This window comes from Notolabrus celidotus, chromosome 7 (assembly GCF_009762535.1).
Source record: "Notolabrus celidotus isolate fNotCel1 chromosome 7, fNotCel1.pri, whole genome shotgun sequence".
NCBI lineage: Eukaryota > Metazoa > Chordata > Actinopteri > Labriformes > Labridae > Notolabrus > Notolabrus celidotus.
Genome location: NC_048278.1, coordinates 30,233,442 through 30,251,349, shown reverse-complemented (window position 1 = coordinate 30,251,349; position 17,908 = coordinate 30,233,442). Strand labels below are relative to the sequence as shown.

Sequence of the window (17,908 nt, the reverse complement as noted above, 5' to 3'; positions counted from 1 at the left end):
GTCCATTGTCCTTGAGGTGCAGATGTATGGCAGAGTCCTGGCCTGAGGAGCTGGCTCTTCTATGTTGGGCCATGCGTCTGTGGAGAGGTTGTTTAGTTTCACCAATGTGAGGTTCCCTGCAATCTTTGTTACACTGTATGGCATAAACTACATTACTCCGTTTGTGCTGAGGTGTTTTGTCCTTGGGATGAACCAGTTTCTGTCTCAGTGTGTTGGATGGCTTGAAATGAACAGGGATGTTGTGTTTGTTGAAGATCTTCTGAAGTTTCCTCAGTGACCCCAGATAGGTATGGAATAACAATGCTTTGTCATTTGTTGCTGTTCTCCTCTCTGTTGGAAATCCGCTTTTCTTATTGACCAAGACATAGGGACAACCTGGTCACACATGTGACACATCAAATCAATCTGCGGAACATCTGATGTACTGTTTTATATATATGTATGTAAGGTGGTGTAAGGTCACCAGTAGGTGGGGCTATGACTTTAAGGAAGTGATTATCTGCAGGAATGTTTATCACAGTTCATTTTAGAAGAAGTGATCACAAGCAAAACAGTGTATGGGAGTAAATACGGCTTGTGGCCAATAGGGGATGCTATACCTATGGCAAAATGTAATATGTAGATGATTAAGGTTTTGGATCATGATGAAATGTGCAATATTTGGGAGAGGTCAGAGATTGTGTGCTCAGGTCAATACTATGTATTTCCTGTGTGTGGCGCTATGACTGTAGTAAAGAAATGAGCCCATAGGTGTGTTGAGGGGTGGACCTTGAAGCTGGGTGGTGGTGTGGATATGACTGCTGCCTTACAGTCTGATCGTTCGGGGTTCAAGTCCAGTGTAGGGAATGTAGTAGGTTGAGGCAGGGTCAGCACAAGGTTGAGGCAGGAATCATACATGGTTGAGACAGGGAGGGTAGAAGGATGGTAGAAGGATGAGGCTGGGAGGAGCAGGACAAAAGCCATGAAGTCCAGGAATATCACCACAAAAGGCAAAAAAACATATGAGAAAAATGCAGCAGGTAAAACAGACCTCTGGTGTAAAGTGGTGTAATGACTGAGACATATGGCTGTTCGAAGAAAGCAGGGGGTTATTTTTTGCTCCAAAACATTACTGTGGTATGTAGAGGACAAGATCGGCAAGGAGATAAGAGATATGCAGGGGGTGCCTGAATCAATAGAAACCAAAAGTTCCTCACATGAGCTTTAAAAATATGAATATAGTTCAACTGTAAATGTTTGCAAATCCTGTTTGCAAAGTGAACTGTGCTCTGCAACAATATCTTTGCCTAAACAAATACTAAACAGCAACCCCTGAAGCAAATGTATTACTTAACAGTGTGTGTTACATAAATGATTAAACTGCACTAGGTCTCAACACACAGTGAGAAAAAGGGTAGCCTTCATAACTAACATCATACATGTTATTGTCACTGTGGGATAGTAAAGTATACGCTCCGCATATGGAGTATGATCGATGTATATTGTCTCTAACTGGTGGGTGTGAGCGCAGTGTAAACAGACTCTGCTCCTGCAAGTCAGCTCATTGTTAGCTTGACCTTAAAGCTGAGCTACTCAATATTTTAATACTAACTGGGGATCACATGACAATGTGTTAAGTGCAAGAAGCCACAAGACCATGGATAAGAGCACTTAATGTTTTACATCCTCTTTGTTCTATGGGATGTTTGAGAATGTAACTGTTTAACTATTGTTAAAAAAAGTATTGAAGTCATATTCCTAAGCCAGAAATTCCTGTCAGGATGTGTTTACATAATGTTGTTCATCACTTTCAAAAGCTCAGGCAGTGATACACTAAAACGTCTTGAGCATGATAACCAAAGTTGGTCACACCATGGTCCAGCAACATATTGTCCTTGTTTCATTTCCATAATTCCCCTTTTGAACTGCCACATATACTGATTAGCAAAAATCATCTTTGCATTCTCTTAAGTCAATATCTTCTCATATGAATTTTCCAGAATAAAGAGCTATGATCAATGTTTTAATTATAATCACCTGAAAATAAAAACTGTTGTGTTCTATGAGTTCTAGGTGTCTCTGGAGGGAGCGAGTCTCGTGCACAATGTTCACCATGTTGTGTTACCCAGAATAGGTGAACCAAACAATGACTCTAAGGCAGGACTTTGAGATTTGAGCAAGTTTAACAGTCAACACATCACATAATTTCTCAAAATATCTTGTTAAGCCAAACAATCTTAAAATGATCTTGTTTGAGTTGTAATTTAGAAGAAACATGGTTTATTTTACATTTTATACATTTTTCAAGCTGAGATCTTATTTGTAGAAGACGAATAATCTTGAAGACAAATACTTAACTTGATTTAAGTAAATGCATTTTATTGGAGAATCTACCAGAAAACAGCTCCACTGATCAAAGAAAGAAAGAAAGAAAGAAAGAAAGAAAGAAAGAAAGAAAGAAAAGTTGTTTTTTTAAGGGTGGGTTACAGTTTTCAGTCACTGTTTCCTCTAAATCAGATAAAAATATATATCCTCAAACTACATGCACAGAATGAAACACCTACTTTTGAGCATAGCTGGCTTCTCTTAAAAAACAACACGACTGAATATGAGTATATCCAGCTCACTTTGAGAAGACATTACATCTCAAAATGCTCAAATTAAACTTTGTAATCTTATTTCAAGTACAAGATGGTCTTAAATCTAATGAAGTGCTGCTATAATGCAACTCAAAATGATCAAGTTGACATACAATTTATTAGTGCAAAAATCTTTTTTTTAATTGAATAAATACAAATTGTTAGCATTCCTGGCTTATTCTGAGACACTAAGCTTTAAAATACTGGTAAAATATTGCTTAAAATAAGTTTTCCCTGCTTATTTTAAGATCACAGTTTTCTATATATTACGTCTTATTTTAATAAATCTTACTAAGCCAATTTTCACTTCTTCTATTGGCAGATTATTTTGCTTTTTGCTTTTTTTTGGAGGGGCATTTTTTCCAGTGCACCTGTGGGAGTAGGCTATTCGTTATTTAACCTCCTCTCTTCAAAAATAAGACAAACATTCTCAAATAAACGTTCACTTTACACTAACGCCATGTTTGAAGCCAAAGCAGCCTCATGACACACTCAAACTACATTTACCAGAATGCTTCAGGAGTAGGGCTGGTGCCAGACAAAGACCATGCGCACCGGGGTGTGGCCGAAACACGCGCGCCCATAACGCTTACGCGCACACCGGAGAGTATTTCCGAGTGGGTTTTCTGCTGCTCGTCCTTCTTCTCTTCCTCTCTTCTCTCTCTGCCGGGTCTGCTCACAGAGCTCCATCTGACAGCTGCTTCTCTAAGGTAAGTTTCATTTAGTTGATGTGCCAGAAAAGATGTTAGCCTGCATCAGCAAGGTGAGCGAGGACGCACGAGGTCTACCTGAGGACAAAGGGGAGACATGGTCTGCTAGCGGGAAGTTTGACAGCTACAGCTAAAAGCAAGACCAGGGGGCACTTAAAGTCAGGCACAGAATGGGAAGTAGATGGAAGAAGCTTCTGGCAGATGTTAGAATAAAACTGTGTCTAAATCTTTTTTTTTTTTTTTATCTCCCCCAGACTTTTTTTCTTATCCCTGAGGAAACCTCCCAGACTGTCAGAATGGTGAGTCATTTTTATTTCCCAACATCTTCTTAGCTGTAAACATAAAGAAACAGAAGTTCATCTCTATTGAACAGATGGCTCAAGAAGTAATTGTCCATGAAGTCCGTTATTTATGCAAATGTGTGTGTGAGTCACAAACAATACCCTCTGAACTTAGAGACACCGCCCACATGTTTCTATTACATAACTTCAAATGTAGCAAGAGAGTGAGTTGAAGTTGACACAGTTGAACTGGTATGTTTCCTGTTGATAAAACACCAGAGTCTGTTTGAGTGCATGAAGCTGTAAAAGTCTGTACTTTCTACAGATGTAATAAAACACATCTGTTGTGGATAAAGAAAACTGTTTGCTCAGCAAGCTTTAACATGCAGGTCAATGATTAGCTTGTTACATACTAACAGATTTTAAGATTCAAACAGTTCAATAGTCACCTTTTTAAATGTGACTTCCCAGTGAATCTTGTTTGTAAAGAAGTGTGTGTTTGCACTTATGGTGGAAACAGAGGTTTCATTTGGGGAAGTTTTAGGGAAGTTTGGTGTATGACTCATGCGGGCTCTGCTCCATACGGGTGGGTCTGTCCTGTCTCTCCTCCTCCATGTGTGTGTGTCTGTGTTTAATACACACTCTTTTCCATGTCTGGAGTTTGAAACGTCCCTCCCTCTTTTAAAGGGGAATCAGTTCTCTTCCTCTTTGTCAGGGTGGAGTTATAAAAAAATGGATTATCAGTTTATCGCACGGCCATAAAATGAACTTTTCTCCAGAATCAGCTGCTTTAATGCGTCCTTCTTTAGATACAGGAGTGATGTGAGATTAAAGACAAACACTGGTGCTCAGCTGAGTTTCCCCTGAGTTTTTGTGTAAGCAGTAAAAGACTTAAACAAGAAATGTGTTAGTTGTGTCAACAAGTGAAAGTGTCTGTGCCTGATAGAGCGGATTCCTCTGTGTCACAGGCTGCCAAGCTGTCCAAAAGAAATATTAACAACATATGAAGCCAGGAGCCACACCCTTGTATTGAATGGTGGGAACTGTACTTTATGATTAGTCAATCCAAAACACTGTTAACGAAAAATTAATAACTTTGGTATTTATTTGCAGCTGAAAGTAATCCCCAACAAATGCAATAATCCTCTTTTTTTTAATACAAAACATTATTATACCTTTTTGAAAGAGACATTATGAGATGTCCTCTGTTTTAAGTAACAGGATCAAGTCAGCGCTGTGGACAGAATTTCAGAAATTATGACGTCAGAAGTCCAAGCAGCACTAAGAGGATTTACAGGATTTACTCCACGTCTTTCTCAGTGTTGTTAATGAAGGTATCATCTTTTAGCAGTCAAAAGAAGGTGTACTGTTTGTCCCAGAGTTTCTGTACACAATGTTCTAAAAACTCATTCTGAGTCAATTGTTGTCATATGATAAATACTTCTATTTAAAGATTTTATTATCCTCCTCTGACATGTTTGTTTATGTTTTACTCTCAGTTAGTTAGATTCAAAGATGCATACAGAGGTCTTAGTCAAAGAATGGGACACATGTATTCACTTTCACTTTCAGAATATATTGGACCCCTCCTAAGGAATGACTCTCTTGTAGTTGAGTAATTTTTCTTGAAGTAAAGTGAAATTAAATGTCGGATGTTTCATGTTGCACATATCTGTTCCTTTGAGACAAGGTGGATGGCTGTTTAAGCAGCCAGCGTCTTGCTATTTCTACAGTGAGAGTCTTTAGTCTCTGATATCCATCTACTGTGGTATGTTTCCTATGCTGAGGGATTGTTGTTGTTTTTTTATATATTTTTATTGAATTTTCATGGATATACATTCTTAATAATCAGAGACACACTATATGGTGAATATAGACCAAACTATCCATAGTGTAGTCAAAGTTAGACTAGAAAGGAACACTCAGGGTGCTGGTGGAACTTACCAAAACACCACTTGTACATAGATCATCAACAGAAACCCCCCAAAAATAGGTAAAAAAAAGAGGGATTGGGGCGCCGGTGGCCTTGCGGTCTAAGCGCCCCACGTACAGAGGCTACAGTTCTCATCGCAGCGGTCGCCAGTTCGATTCCTGGCCAGTCGACCATTTCCTGCATGTCTTCCCCAACTCTCTGCTCCCCACATTTCCTGTCTCTCTTCAGCTGTCCTATGGAATAAAGGCAAAAAGCCCTAAAAATATAACTTCAAAAAAAAGAGGGATTGTCCTTCTTCCAGATATATTTGAAGTGAAGTAATAACCCTTTTAAACTGTCAGATATTATTACCTTGTCCATTCTTAAAATGACACGTGCTTCTTTTTCATTTTGGAGTCAATAAGCACACACTTGTTATTCATTTCAAAAAGGCCTCACACAAGATATCATAATTGTATTACCCATGAGTGATTTATTTATTTATCATGGTTCAAATAATTTAAATTAATTTATTTTTAACTCTTTGAATTCCCAGATTGAAAATATAGCAGGCGTGAACATTTGGTCCTCAAAAGTCCTAAAAGTAGCTCATGCCTCGATTTGAGCATCGTAAGATTTAAAGGGAAGTGAGGAAAAATGTTGACACGTAACGAACGACACAGTATTGGTCTTGTTACTGAAAAAAATAACATGAGATGGAGTCTACCTTGTTCCTCAACGGGTCAAGAACATAAAGACATAAAATCTCTGAAGTCTGGATATCATCAACAAGTCAGTTAGTAATTAAACTCATTTTTGACAGCATTATAGAGGCTGCTCCTCTCAGAGCTGTAACTGTATTGATTACATGGCGTATCCATGGTCATAAATGCAGGGATAAGATCTGTGCGGTGCCACAGTCTGTACTCTAAAGCAGAGATAGCAGCTGTGACAGCCTCTGTTTACAAATGGTGGGTCAACATACCTCCATCAGAAGCCCCTCGCCTCAGGTCATGTCTGAACCCGCTCCAAACTTATCACAAACCTGCCTCTAACATTCCAGATGACATGATCTGCATTGTGTTGTGTTGTTGTCTAAATATCTTCCCTTCCGAGCGTCCATCTGCACTCTGATTAGATTGTGTTTAGCATGTGGTGTTGAGTGTGTTTATAAAAAAACTTGTGGACATGTTGGCGTTCCTTCTCCCAGAGAGAGACAGAGTCCTTGTTGTCAATGGTGTCTTGTTTTTGGACAGCCCAGTTTTTTTCTTCTCCACCAGACTTCAGGGTCAGAATTCCAGAGACATTCCCGTGGCTTTCCACTTTAAACATCTCTCTCGCTGAATAGGCAGCAACCGCTTTGCTATGTCTCTGTTAATGTGTCACAGTTTAGGGAGCGGCTAAGATAAGTGCAGACTTTTTACTGAAATACATCCTCAGGTTAAATATTTCCCTCATCCTGCATTCTTCTCATCGTTATTGATCCCCAGTCTGTTTTTAAAAATGTTACATCCTTATAATCACGCTGACATGCTTTTTCATTTGTATTTTCTCCATTATATCTAAATTAATTCACAAACATCAGACATGGACACAGGCGGAGGCTACACAGGCTAAAGAATGAAGTGGGATGGTCTTATGAAACAAGACAAAGTGGTTATAATGTGAAAGCTTGAGTGCACATCTGCTTCATGCAGCTGGAAGTCATTAAGTTCATTCAGCCCATCTAAGAGGGGGAAAGTATTTAAAGTGTTCATGCACATAAAACATTAGATACAGTGTTTTGTATATCAGTTAGCCTTTATATATACACCCTTTAATTGTATTATGTAGTTTAACAAGTATTACATGGTGTTCTATTATGAATTCTGTGTCAGAGCTGTATGAGCTCCTGATGCATGAAGAACTCATATCTATTTTATTTAAAAAAGATTTCTGTTTATATGTTGCCTCCAATCTATCTAAGATGTTTGAGATCAAGTTACACTTGTTTTAAATGATCTTGCTAATACAGGCTTAACAATTAATTAAAAAAAAGGTGATACTAGCTGGTCTCACATCAGTGAAAAGGCTAATTGAAAAATGCTGGAAACCCCTGCATGTACTTTCATTTGGAGTATGGGTTCTAACATACTTAGATATTGTGTACCTTGAACTCTCAACAGCCAGAGTTCACGGGAGCGAAAGAGGCAAATATAGAGACTTGGCAAATGATTTTCTACGAAACTCAAAACCCTTCTACATTGATTATGTTGATATATGGTGGCCTGGAATGGGGGTAGGGGGTGGGATGAGCATTTGGGCTTACTTTTCTTATTATTGTCATTTATTAATATTGTTTGATTATATTGACTATGGTTTGTTTTTGCTCTTCTCCCCTTGTTTGTGTGAGGTCAACTTATTGCACAAGCATGATGTTTCAATAAATTGTTTGTAACAACCTGCATACAAATATAAATAAAGTAAAGATTTGATCACAAAAAAAAAAAACAACACCCTACCCTTACATTTCCATCTTTGGGGTCCCTCCTCCAGAGATCCCTATCCCAAAGGTACAAGCAAAGGCTTTAGCTTTTGCCTCATTAATAGCGCAAAAACTCATTCTTCTACAGTGGAAATCTGATAAACCTCCCTCATTCAACAGCTGGATTGGAGAAATGCTGTCCATGCTGCAACTAGAAAAACTGAGATTTAATTGAGCCAACTGCCCTGAAAAATATCATGCCATTTGGTCATCTATGGATGTAAAGGAGAATTTGTTGTTTTATTTATTTATTATTATTTTTCGTTTTTGGTTTCCAATGTTTATTATGTAAGTATTTGCTTGTTAAACCACAGATTTGTTTTGAACTAGCTATTATTGTTACTGTATTTACATTTGTTATTATTGTTGTTTTATTTTTATGTTGTTTATTTATTTATTTTTTCATTCTTGTCACACTAGTCTCTAGGTTTAGGGCGGGTGGGTAATATGGGTGGTTGTGTGGGTATAGGGCAAATGTTCTTGTTTGTAAAATGAAAAACTACAAATAAAGCATTTAAAAAAAAAAAAAAAAAGATATATGCTTGGTAATTGCATACTAAAATCACCCTCCTCTCTCTTTTGCTCCCATCTTGCAGGCCAGCAAAGGAACCGTGAAACCCAGTTTGAACTTCAATGCCACCTCAGATGCAGAGCTCCTGTACAAGGCCATGAAAGGGCTCGGTAAGATGCTCCATTTGTCTGCACATTGTCTGTCAGCACTGTGTAATGTGATATGCTGTAGGCATTTCTGTGAGTACTACGGCTCCAAAAGGCCAATGAGAGAGCTGAACTGTTACTGTAGTAACCCATGTTGTCTGTGTGGAGCTCCACCCAGACAACAGTGACTCATAAAACCACGAGGTACGATGAAACTTGAGTCACCGTGTGCAAACTCGTCTGCTTTTCTGCGACTGTGGGCTGTAATTACAGAGTTAAAAAAAAATTATAATCAACAGTGCCAAAGACACAGCATGCTAAACAAACACGTCCTGCTTGGTTGAGTAATCATGCTGCTTGTTGCTATAGGGACCAATGAGGACGCCATCTTGGAGCTCTTGACGGCTCGCAGCAACACCCAGAGGCAGGACATCGACAAAGCCTACAAAACTCTGTTTGGAAAGGTTAGATCACATTCACAGCTGTGAAACACATGATCACATATGACAAGGGCCCCGACATACCACACAAAGGCCTCAGTATGCTTCAGATTAACTCATGTGGCACAAACTAACACCTGTCTGAGCTGACACAATGGAAGATAGGCTTCAATGCTATCCCTCTGGCTGCATACCACTACTCTATACAAGAAGGATGTTGATTTGTAGTCGTAGGTAGTGACAGGATCAGTTTTGTTTATAAGAATAGGGTTATTTAGAATTACATTTACTTGAGTATGCATCCTGGTAGGGAAGAGTTTAGTTTGCTATAACCACAGGCTGTGTAAAACATGGACGCAGTCTCAGTGACACCACCCATTGGTTTCTGAAGCGAGGTTTTGATGCTTGACGATGATGGTCACCATATTGGAAATGATGACTCAAACTAACTTTGAGTCATCTAAAAGACATGGAGTCTAACAGCTACAATTTGCCCACCCAAAATAAAGATGTGGGCTTTTCAGACCAAACATTTTTTAGGACAAGGCTATAAACATGTTTATTTCTGCTTTAGAAATGGACATTTAAACATGGATGTTGATGGGCTCACCTGGGCTTTCGGGGCCAGCCTGAAGTGGACAATTAAGGAACTTAATCTTCAGTACAGGAAGTTCCTGTTAACATCTAATCAGGAAATAACCTAACTATATTCATATGAATTACTGAAATATATTAAACCAAAAAGTTGTTCTGTTAAAATTGAACTTACTTAAGTTCTTCCAGTTGACCAATGATCCTTCTATAAATGTCAATCAATCAGACATTATTTATAAAGCGCTTTTCATACAATGATATTGTAACACAAAGGGCTGTACAAAAAAAAATTAAAAATAAAGAGACCCCCCCCATCCTAATCCTAACCCAGCCCTGACCCCAAAACCCACCCACAATCCTAAGGTGAAGAACACAATTTATGCAACAATAATAATAAAAACAATGAAATTAAAATAAAAAAACAATAAAAAATAAGTTGCTGAAGAAACGTTCTCATGATATCTTAATGAGGAAACACTGGAGGTAAAATAAGATGTTAAAACTCAACACAAGAAGTTAAAGTCACCAAAATAAAATACATTTCTAAGATAAAACACTAAAATATTAAACCATAAAAGGAAAATAAGAGGCTATACTTAAAAAAAAAAAATAAAAGAGACAAAAATTTGAACTAGTTGATAAGTAAATAAATAAAAAAATAAAACTTTATAAAAATAAAACTTAGTTAAAAGCGAGACTAAAAAGGTTGTTCTTGAGTTTGCTCTGTGCAGCCCTCAGATCTTCAGGTAGGGTGTTCCACAGGCATGGTCCGTGATAATAAAAAGCTGCCTCACCGTGAATCTTTGTTCTTACTTTTGGTACAATTAAAAGTCCACTACCTGAAGACCTGAGGGCTCTCACTGGCTCATATGATAAAAACAAATCTGATATGTTACCATCACTTCACTCTTTTTCTTCCTATAACTAAAGGAAACCAAACCCTCCTTTTAGTAATGAAACAACATGAAGCTGCACTAGCTTCATGCACACTTAAAGAACTAGTTACTGAGGCTCAGCTAGCAGCAAGTCAACATAGATTAGTTTAATGCGTGGAAAAGCGGAAACAGCTAGCCTGGCTCTGTCAAGAGGAACAATGTACTTTAAAAATGCTGATAGGATGTTCACTCTTAATTGAGTCAGGCTAGCTGCTTTCCTCTGTTCTCAGTGTTTACACTAAGTCAGGCCAAGCTAGCTGACATTTTGCCAGCAAGTCATGAGGGTGGTTTTGATCTTAAGCAAATTCTCTTAAGGTCTGGTAAGCTGATCTGAACAAGGGGCTAAGCCACAAGCTAACAGGGTCCAGACATTAAATCTTCAAGAGCATTAATGTTGTTGTCAGGAGATTAATGCACAAGAAGTTATAAAGAACTTAAGAGAGAAACTCAACTCATGCCTACTTAGCACCTTCTGCATGGGCATTCTGAAGCTTGTTGGCTCAGTCACAGCATCAAAGCTGCAATCTGACACGGTCCAACCATTACAGTTTGTACAGAACAGATCATCAGCAGAAAATCTAAATATGTGACATGACAAGATAACACAAACCAGTAAAAGTAATCCTGCCACATACAACAAGCATTAAAATCCTTCACTGTAAGGCATGCAGGGTGTCCACTCAGTACATCGTGTCCTTCATGACAGGATCTGATCAAGGACCTGAAGGGAGAGCTGGGGGGCAAGTTTGAGACCCTGGTCGTGGCTCTGATGACCCCACCCCTGGCTTATGATGTGACATCTCTCCGCAATGCCATCAAGGTAGGTGCTGTGGCTGTGGTGTACTCCACCTTATGCATTATTAATGGAGAGTTGATGTACACTCAGAAATTTGATCTGTCAAGAAGATGGACACTCAAATGATCTTTCATGGGATGATTCCTGATTTGACCTGCAGGGGGCAGGAACTGATGAGAAGGTTTTGGTGGAGATCCTCGCCTCAAGAACACCTCAGCAGGTGAAGGAAATCATCGCTGCTTACAGAAAGGGTAAACACACACGCACGCACGTACGCACGCACGCACGCACGCACACACACGCACACACACACAAAACAGAACAATGAGTTTGGTGTTATTTATTACTTGGAAAATGTCACCTTTAAACATTGTTTTCAATCCAACATGTTGGATGAAAATGACTTGACCTGATGAAGAACAAAACTCAGTGAAATATGAATATTTGTTTTGTGTTGTTTAGAGTATGATGACAACCTGGAGGAGGATGTAGCAGGTGACACCTCCGGTCACTTTAAGAGGCTTCTAGTTATTCTGCTGCAGGTAAAACTCCTCTCCTCTCCTTTCCTTTATCTTTTCTTGCTTGTCTTCTCTCTTCTCTTCCCCTCTTTTCTGTTCCTCCCTCCTCTCTCCTCATCTCCTTCCCTCCTCTCTTTCCTTATCTCACCATCTCTCGTCTCTCCTCAGGCGAACAGGCAGTCGGGGATTCAGCAGGATAAAATTACGAGTGATGCTGAGGTGAGTCAGCAGTTTATCATTCAATGTTTCTGCTCCACACCATCAATGGTGTCCTTGTGTTTCTGTTTGGAACGTGTGACTGTCACATGTTGTTTTTTTTATGGAGAGGAGTTAAGTTCTGGCCTTCTGAAGTCTGTTTGTGTGTTTTTGGATGTGGGCGTTGTAGTTTGCATTGTTCATTTGTAAAGGTGTTGTAATGCCATCTAGTGGAGGGGGCGGGTAACATATCCTCAAAAGGTCACAGGGAGATCGAGAAAAAAAAAAAGTTAATTTAATGGTTTAAACTATTTCTGGTTTTGTAAACTTGTTTGCCAGCTGTCTTTGTAATTTGGGAACATTTTGGGCATTTTCTGATTAAGGATAAAAGTATCATATAGGGAGGTAGAAATTGCCACAGTGTATACCCGTTATAATGCACAAGTATTGGGGGATTCTTTATTAATTTGCATGTTAGCAGCATTTCAATGTATCATCTGGTCAAGTTGAATCCTGTTTTGTTCATTTTATACAAACTTTTTGCAAAAAAAGCTGGATTACAAGGTTTTTGCACAATACAAATTTGTAAATGTACTCAGTTACTTTTTTGCCTCAGCCTAAAACAGTCCCTTTTTAAAGTTGCAGAGCCCCTTTTAGAGTGTTTGTTTTCCATTTTCTATGAACTATGTGAACCCGTGTGTCTCTGTAATCGTAGGCCCTCTTCAAAGCCGGAGAGGAAAAGTTCGGCACTGACGAACAATCATTCGTCACCATCCTTGGAAACCGGAGCGCAGAACATCTCAGGGAAGGTTTGTCTTCAGAAAAAGAGAGCAGCAGAAAATTCTTTGCAATTTTTTAACATGATAGCCTGACTCATCCTGAACTTGTGTTTGTTTCAGTATTTAACGTTTACATGAAGATATCTGGGTACGAGATGGAGGAGAGCATCAAGAGGGAAACCTCTGGAGGCCTGAGAGATCTGCTTCTCGCTGTTGGTATGCAACAACACAAGAACCACTCTGATTCCAGCTCTTCTTGTGGTTTTTTGACTCTGAAGGTTTATTTATGACACATTTTGAATCCTTGTCTGTCTTTTCTGTCTTTTAAAGTGAAGTGTGCCAGGAGTGTTCCAGTCTATTTTGCTGAGACCCTTTACTATGCAATGAAGGTAAGAAATCAAGGATGTCTGCAATGGGCAATCCAGTGTCAGTGGAATTACATTTAATCAAAGTAGTCATAATACAACTTTATAATAAAAAAATTGAATACAGCCCTGCTAGGAAAACCAGCCTTACATCACTGTTGAGGCTTTGAATTAAACAATCTTTTCAGTGTCTTTAGTGTGTTAATATGTTGAATGTTCTGTTGTGAATCCAGTATTTTTAGTGAATCAATGAGAATAAGAGAGTCTTGATTTTCTAAATCTTAATGTCGGTCAGAACCTTATGCAATAATACTGTAATATTCAAAACAAAATGTCCTTTTCGTTCAAAATAACAACAAAAATATGAACTACTGTAAATGTAAAAGAGTCCTGCTTGCAGCTTGATATGATGATTTCAGTGCATTTATTTTGTAGTTCTTACCTCTGAATTTTGAGGAAATGTCTCTTCAAAATTCAAAATTGGAAATCTTCATCACAGCTATAGTCTCCTGGCATATTAAGCACATGGGTCTTGTGGTGGTTGGAGGGTGAGGGAATTCAAAATGTTCACTTCATTCTTCTTTCAATCGCTGATTTTCACCGTCCACTTTTCTTTGAGCAGTGAAATTAGAACACACCGTTTTCGTGCATTCTAGGGTCCTACAGCTGGCGAAGTGACAATATGCAACTGCTCCATAAATGAAAGTGAAAGTTAAAAATTACACTTGCAGCATTGGACTCTAAGTGACCGAGTAACAACCTGTCTGCGCATCATTGACATGGAGACAACTCCCGGTAAAGTTGAAGGGTGAAGTTGAATTAGCACAGTCATCATGTTTGTGTGTTTTTTTCAGGGTGCAGGAACTGATGACAACACCCTGATCAGAGTGATGGCAACTCGCTGCGAGGTGGACTTGATGGATGTCAGAAAGGAGTTCAGGAGGCTGTTTGCATGCTCTCTGCATTCCATGATCAAGGTACACACACACACACATAACGCAATTTTTGGACTTACTTCAGGAACCATACATCTATGCATCCTTTTCTCCATCTTGAACCTGTGTGTGTCTTGTGTTACAGGGAGATACCGGCGGAGACTACCGAAAGGCTTTACTGTTGCTCTGTGGCGGAGATGATGCGTAACCAGGGTGACTAGCAATACAACAGGACCCACACCTGAAGTGCCTCTTCTCTAAAACTCTCGTTTGACAAAGATGGTCTCATCAGGCTTTTTTTAAACTATGACTTCAAGTAATGTCTTTGAAAGGTAGCTAATGTTTTGTATTTCCACGTCATTGCAGCTTTTGGCTGACTAATTTCTCCAGTATGACTCTAATGATCTCATTTATACATTATGCAATGCTTAAGTATCAGACCATAATTGTTTTGTTTGCACTTTGCATGGCAGAAACAAAACATGCGATAATAAACATTTCAGATGAAGTACAATTTCTCATGGCTTGACTTTATCTCAGCACCTCTCCTGCCCTGCAGGAAACACAACCAACTACCCGTGTAACCGCACAACATGCAATGACCGCTTAGTGCCACCAGAGGGAGATAGAGCAGCGTTAATGGATTCCTTGAATGCATTTTCACAACATATCACATCTTATTTTCTAGGTTCTGATGATAATGATCATTTAGTCATTTTAAAACTTAACAGTAGGGGTAGTACCTGTTGTAGTACTTGAAATATGAGTCCTGCATTCAAATTATTAACTTGGTTAGGTAGGTTCATTGTCATTATACAGAGTGCAATATGCTTCATCCATAAGTGCATCACATTCAGGCACCACACTTAACATAGCAAACAGTCATTCAAGGTACACTGTATATATTGCACCGAAATAGAAAACACACTGCACTTATAGAAATAGAATATTCCACAATAACAATGAGAGGAATAGGAGAGAGGGGTAATGCACTGTGTTGGTGTGATGGCGTTTGGGTGGGGTCGGTGCTTCTTGGACTTCACTGTGGCTCTGGAGAAGAAACCACCTTTAAATCTGTTCTTAGTTCTGATGGGGTCTCCAGTGCCCAGAAGGAGCCCATCAGATACAATCTGGGGCCCATTCTCAATGTCCACCCTCAAGCACTCACTGACTTTGAGGCGGGGTCCCGCTCAGTCTGTGAGGGCTTAGGACTGTCCCACTGTCAAATCATCAAGTGTGTGAGGGATCTCTCACTGACTTTTTGAGCCCTTTATGCCAACATCATGCAAACATCATATTTTTATGGATTATATTTTGCAATGATATGTAAGATAACTGGTTTAGGTGTGAATAGATAGATATATAGATAGATAGATAGATAGATAGATAGATAGATAGATAGAATGTACTTTATTCATCCGCCAAGGGAGAAATTCAGGTGTCTGGCAGATAATTATAAAAATCACATAAAACAAGTAATTCAGGTCTCTGTCAGCTCATCTCCCATTGGCTAAAGAGTTATGAAGCCTAATGGCTGCAGGGATGAATGATTTTCTGTGTCTCTCAGTCCTGCAGTGCAGAGAGATGTGCCGTCCTCTGCTGCTGTTTCTCTGGTCCACAGAGAAGTTGTGAAGTGGATGATCTGTGTAATTTAGAATGGCCTCCCTTTGAATGGCCTTCTTCTGTGTGCATCTCTCCACCACAGCCCCCAGTGAGTCCAATCTGGTTCCATTCACAGTGCCAGCTTTTTTCACTAGTTTGTCCAGTCGCCTCGCATCCTTGAGATTTATACTGCTTCCCCAGCAGACTGCAGCATGGAATGACACACGTGCCACCACAGACTGATAAAATCATCTTACTGCAGATGTCTAAGGATCGGTAAATGTATTGTACAACAATAATGAGTGTAAAGTACATGAATGAGTAAGCACCTAAGCACATAGGTTGGAATTTAAAAAAGAGTAAAAGTCTTTATAGAAGAATGTAAGTATGAGCTTGAGTATAAGTGCAATTAAGCTAGAATATAAATAAGAGTGCTGCTACACTGTAGTCTAAGATTTGACCTTATAGTCAAACAGTTAAACTTGGTAAAATGCAGAGCAGATCAAAAAATGTTTTTACGAAGCAGACATTGCTTTATTGCCTTCATTAATGCAAAATACCTCAAAATGCACCTGGATTTTAAAGTCAATTGCTGCTCTAACTCCTCTATTTTCAACAAAATAAATTGTTTCAACACAAAATGTTTTTCTCTGCACGTGCGTGTGCATGTGCGTGTGCGTGTGTGTGTGTGTGTGTGTGTGTGTGTGTGTGTGTGTGTGTGTGTGTGTGTGTGTGTGTGTGTGTGTGTCAGACTAAAGGAGGGGTCATCCCAGGTTCTTGTTACTTTCTCTTATTGTTTTCATAGAAGCAGTTGCCGCTGATTGTTGTCACAGAAACAGGCAGCCAATAACACGGTCTGATCAGCAGGGTGTGGGGGTCAGGCCACCTCGAGCCACAGGAAGAACAATACCTCCAGCTCCACCCACTGAGCTGCCTTGCGTGTTTTTGGGTGTCTGTGGGTGGGCATGTGTCCGCTCGGCTTTGTGGGTCACATCTGAAGTACTTAGTGGAGCGTTGAGTCGTGTTTTGATGTTTTACTTTTTTTCCCCACTCCTGATATCCAGCCCCTCCTCTTCAAGTTCAAGGTGACCGAGAAGAAAAAAAAGACTCTTCATTGTGACCATAAATACCCACAGTGCCTTACTTTGTAAATAGATTGTCCAGAGAGTGTTAAATTCCTGATTGTAATTCAACTTAATCTTGTAGAAGTTGGTCTGAATTTGTCACCAGGAAATATTGCTGATAGTCCATCCTCCATGTAGCTGTTGATGTGTTCACATTTATGTAGAGCCAACACAGTATGTTCATTCATTTTTCACCTCCAGCTTAAAAATTGCATCAGTATTCACAGACCTAGAAGATTAATACATTTCACAAACTATTTTCAAGTAGTCAAAAAACGTTTGGCTATTTAAGGATTTTGTTCTTGTTCTTACTCTTAATACTCTGAAGTATTTTTGTTTTCTACAACTCTATTTTTTTTTTACTCCACTGCATTTTAGATGCAAAAACTGAACTTTTTCTCTCCTCTACATTTATTTCTTAAATTGTATGACTGGATATTTAGCTCTTTTCTATGAATAACATCAAAGACAGCAACTAAACTGTTAAATGTAAACATCACGTTCAACTTGCTCAATATGCTGTATAAAAACAAGGCTAGACTAGGTTGTGATAATTCAGTTTTCAAGATCCCATATAATGTTACTTTTAGTTTCAAGTGAATCCTTGATGAACTGCAGTTTTTAGCACTTCCGCATTGGACTCATATTTTTAGACCGGAGGTTGCTGCTTGTTGTGGATATGTAGGTGCTTTTGGAGCCAGGCTCAAGTGGACACCCGAGGAACTGCAGTTTTAAACACTTCAACGTTGGATTCATATTTAAAAGCCAGAGGTTGCCACTTGCTTTGGATGTAAGACCCATGGACCCAACGACCAATGAAAAAGTCTTCTAGGTTTTTTTATGTTTTCATTGTTTCTGTACTTTAACAAACACAAGCTTTTGCTGATTTCCCAAAGAAATGCATTTCTACAGACCAATAGAAG

General features: G+C 39.1%; 1 protein-coding gene across 1 annotated transcript; it reads left to right on the top strand.

Moving 5' to 3' along the window:
- The first annotated feature begins 3,037 nt into the window (after positions 1 to 3,037).
- On the top strand, positions 3,038 to 14,773 carry anxa5b (annexin A5b). The gene is made up of 13 exons (XM_034688346.1): positions 3,038 to 3,328; positions 3,583 to 3,627; positions 8,642 to 8,726; positions 9,072 to 9,166; positions 11,378 to 11,491; positions 11,628 to 11,718; positions 11,930 to 12,009; positions 12,154 to 12,204; positions 12,896 to 12,989; positions 13,080 to 13,175; positions 13,290 to 13,348; positions 14,179 to 14,301; positions 14,405 to 14,773. The coding sequence occupies exons 2-13, from the start codon at positions 3,625 to 3,627 to the stop codon at positions 14,465 to 14,467; spliced, it is 954 nt and encodes a 317-aa protein (XP_034544237.1). The 5' UTR covers positions 3,038 to 3,328; positions 3,583 to 3,624; the 3' UTR covers positions 14,468 to 14,773.
- The last annotated feature ends 3,135 nt before the right edge of the window (positions 14,774 to 17,908 follow it).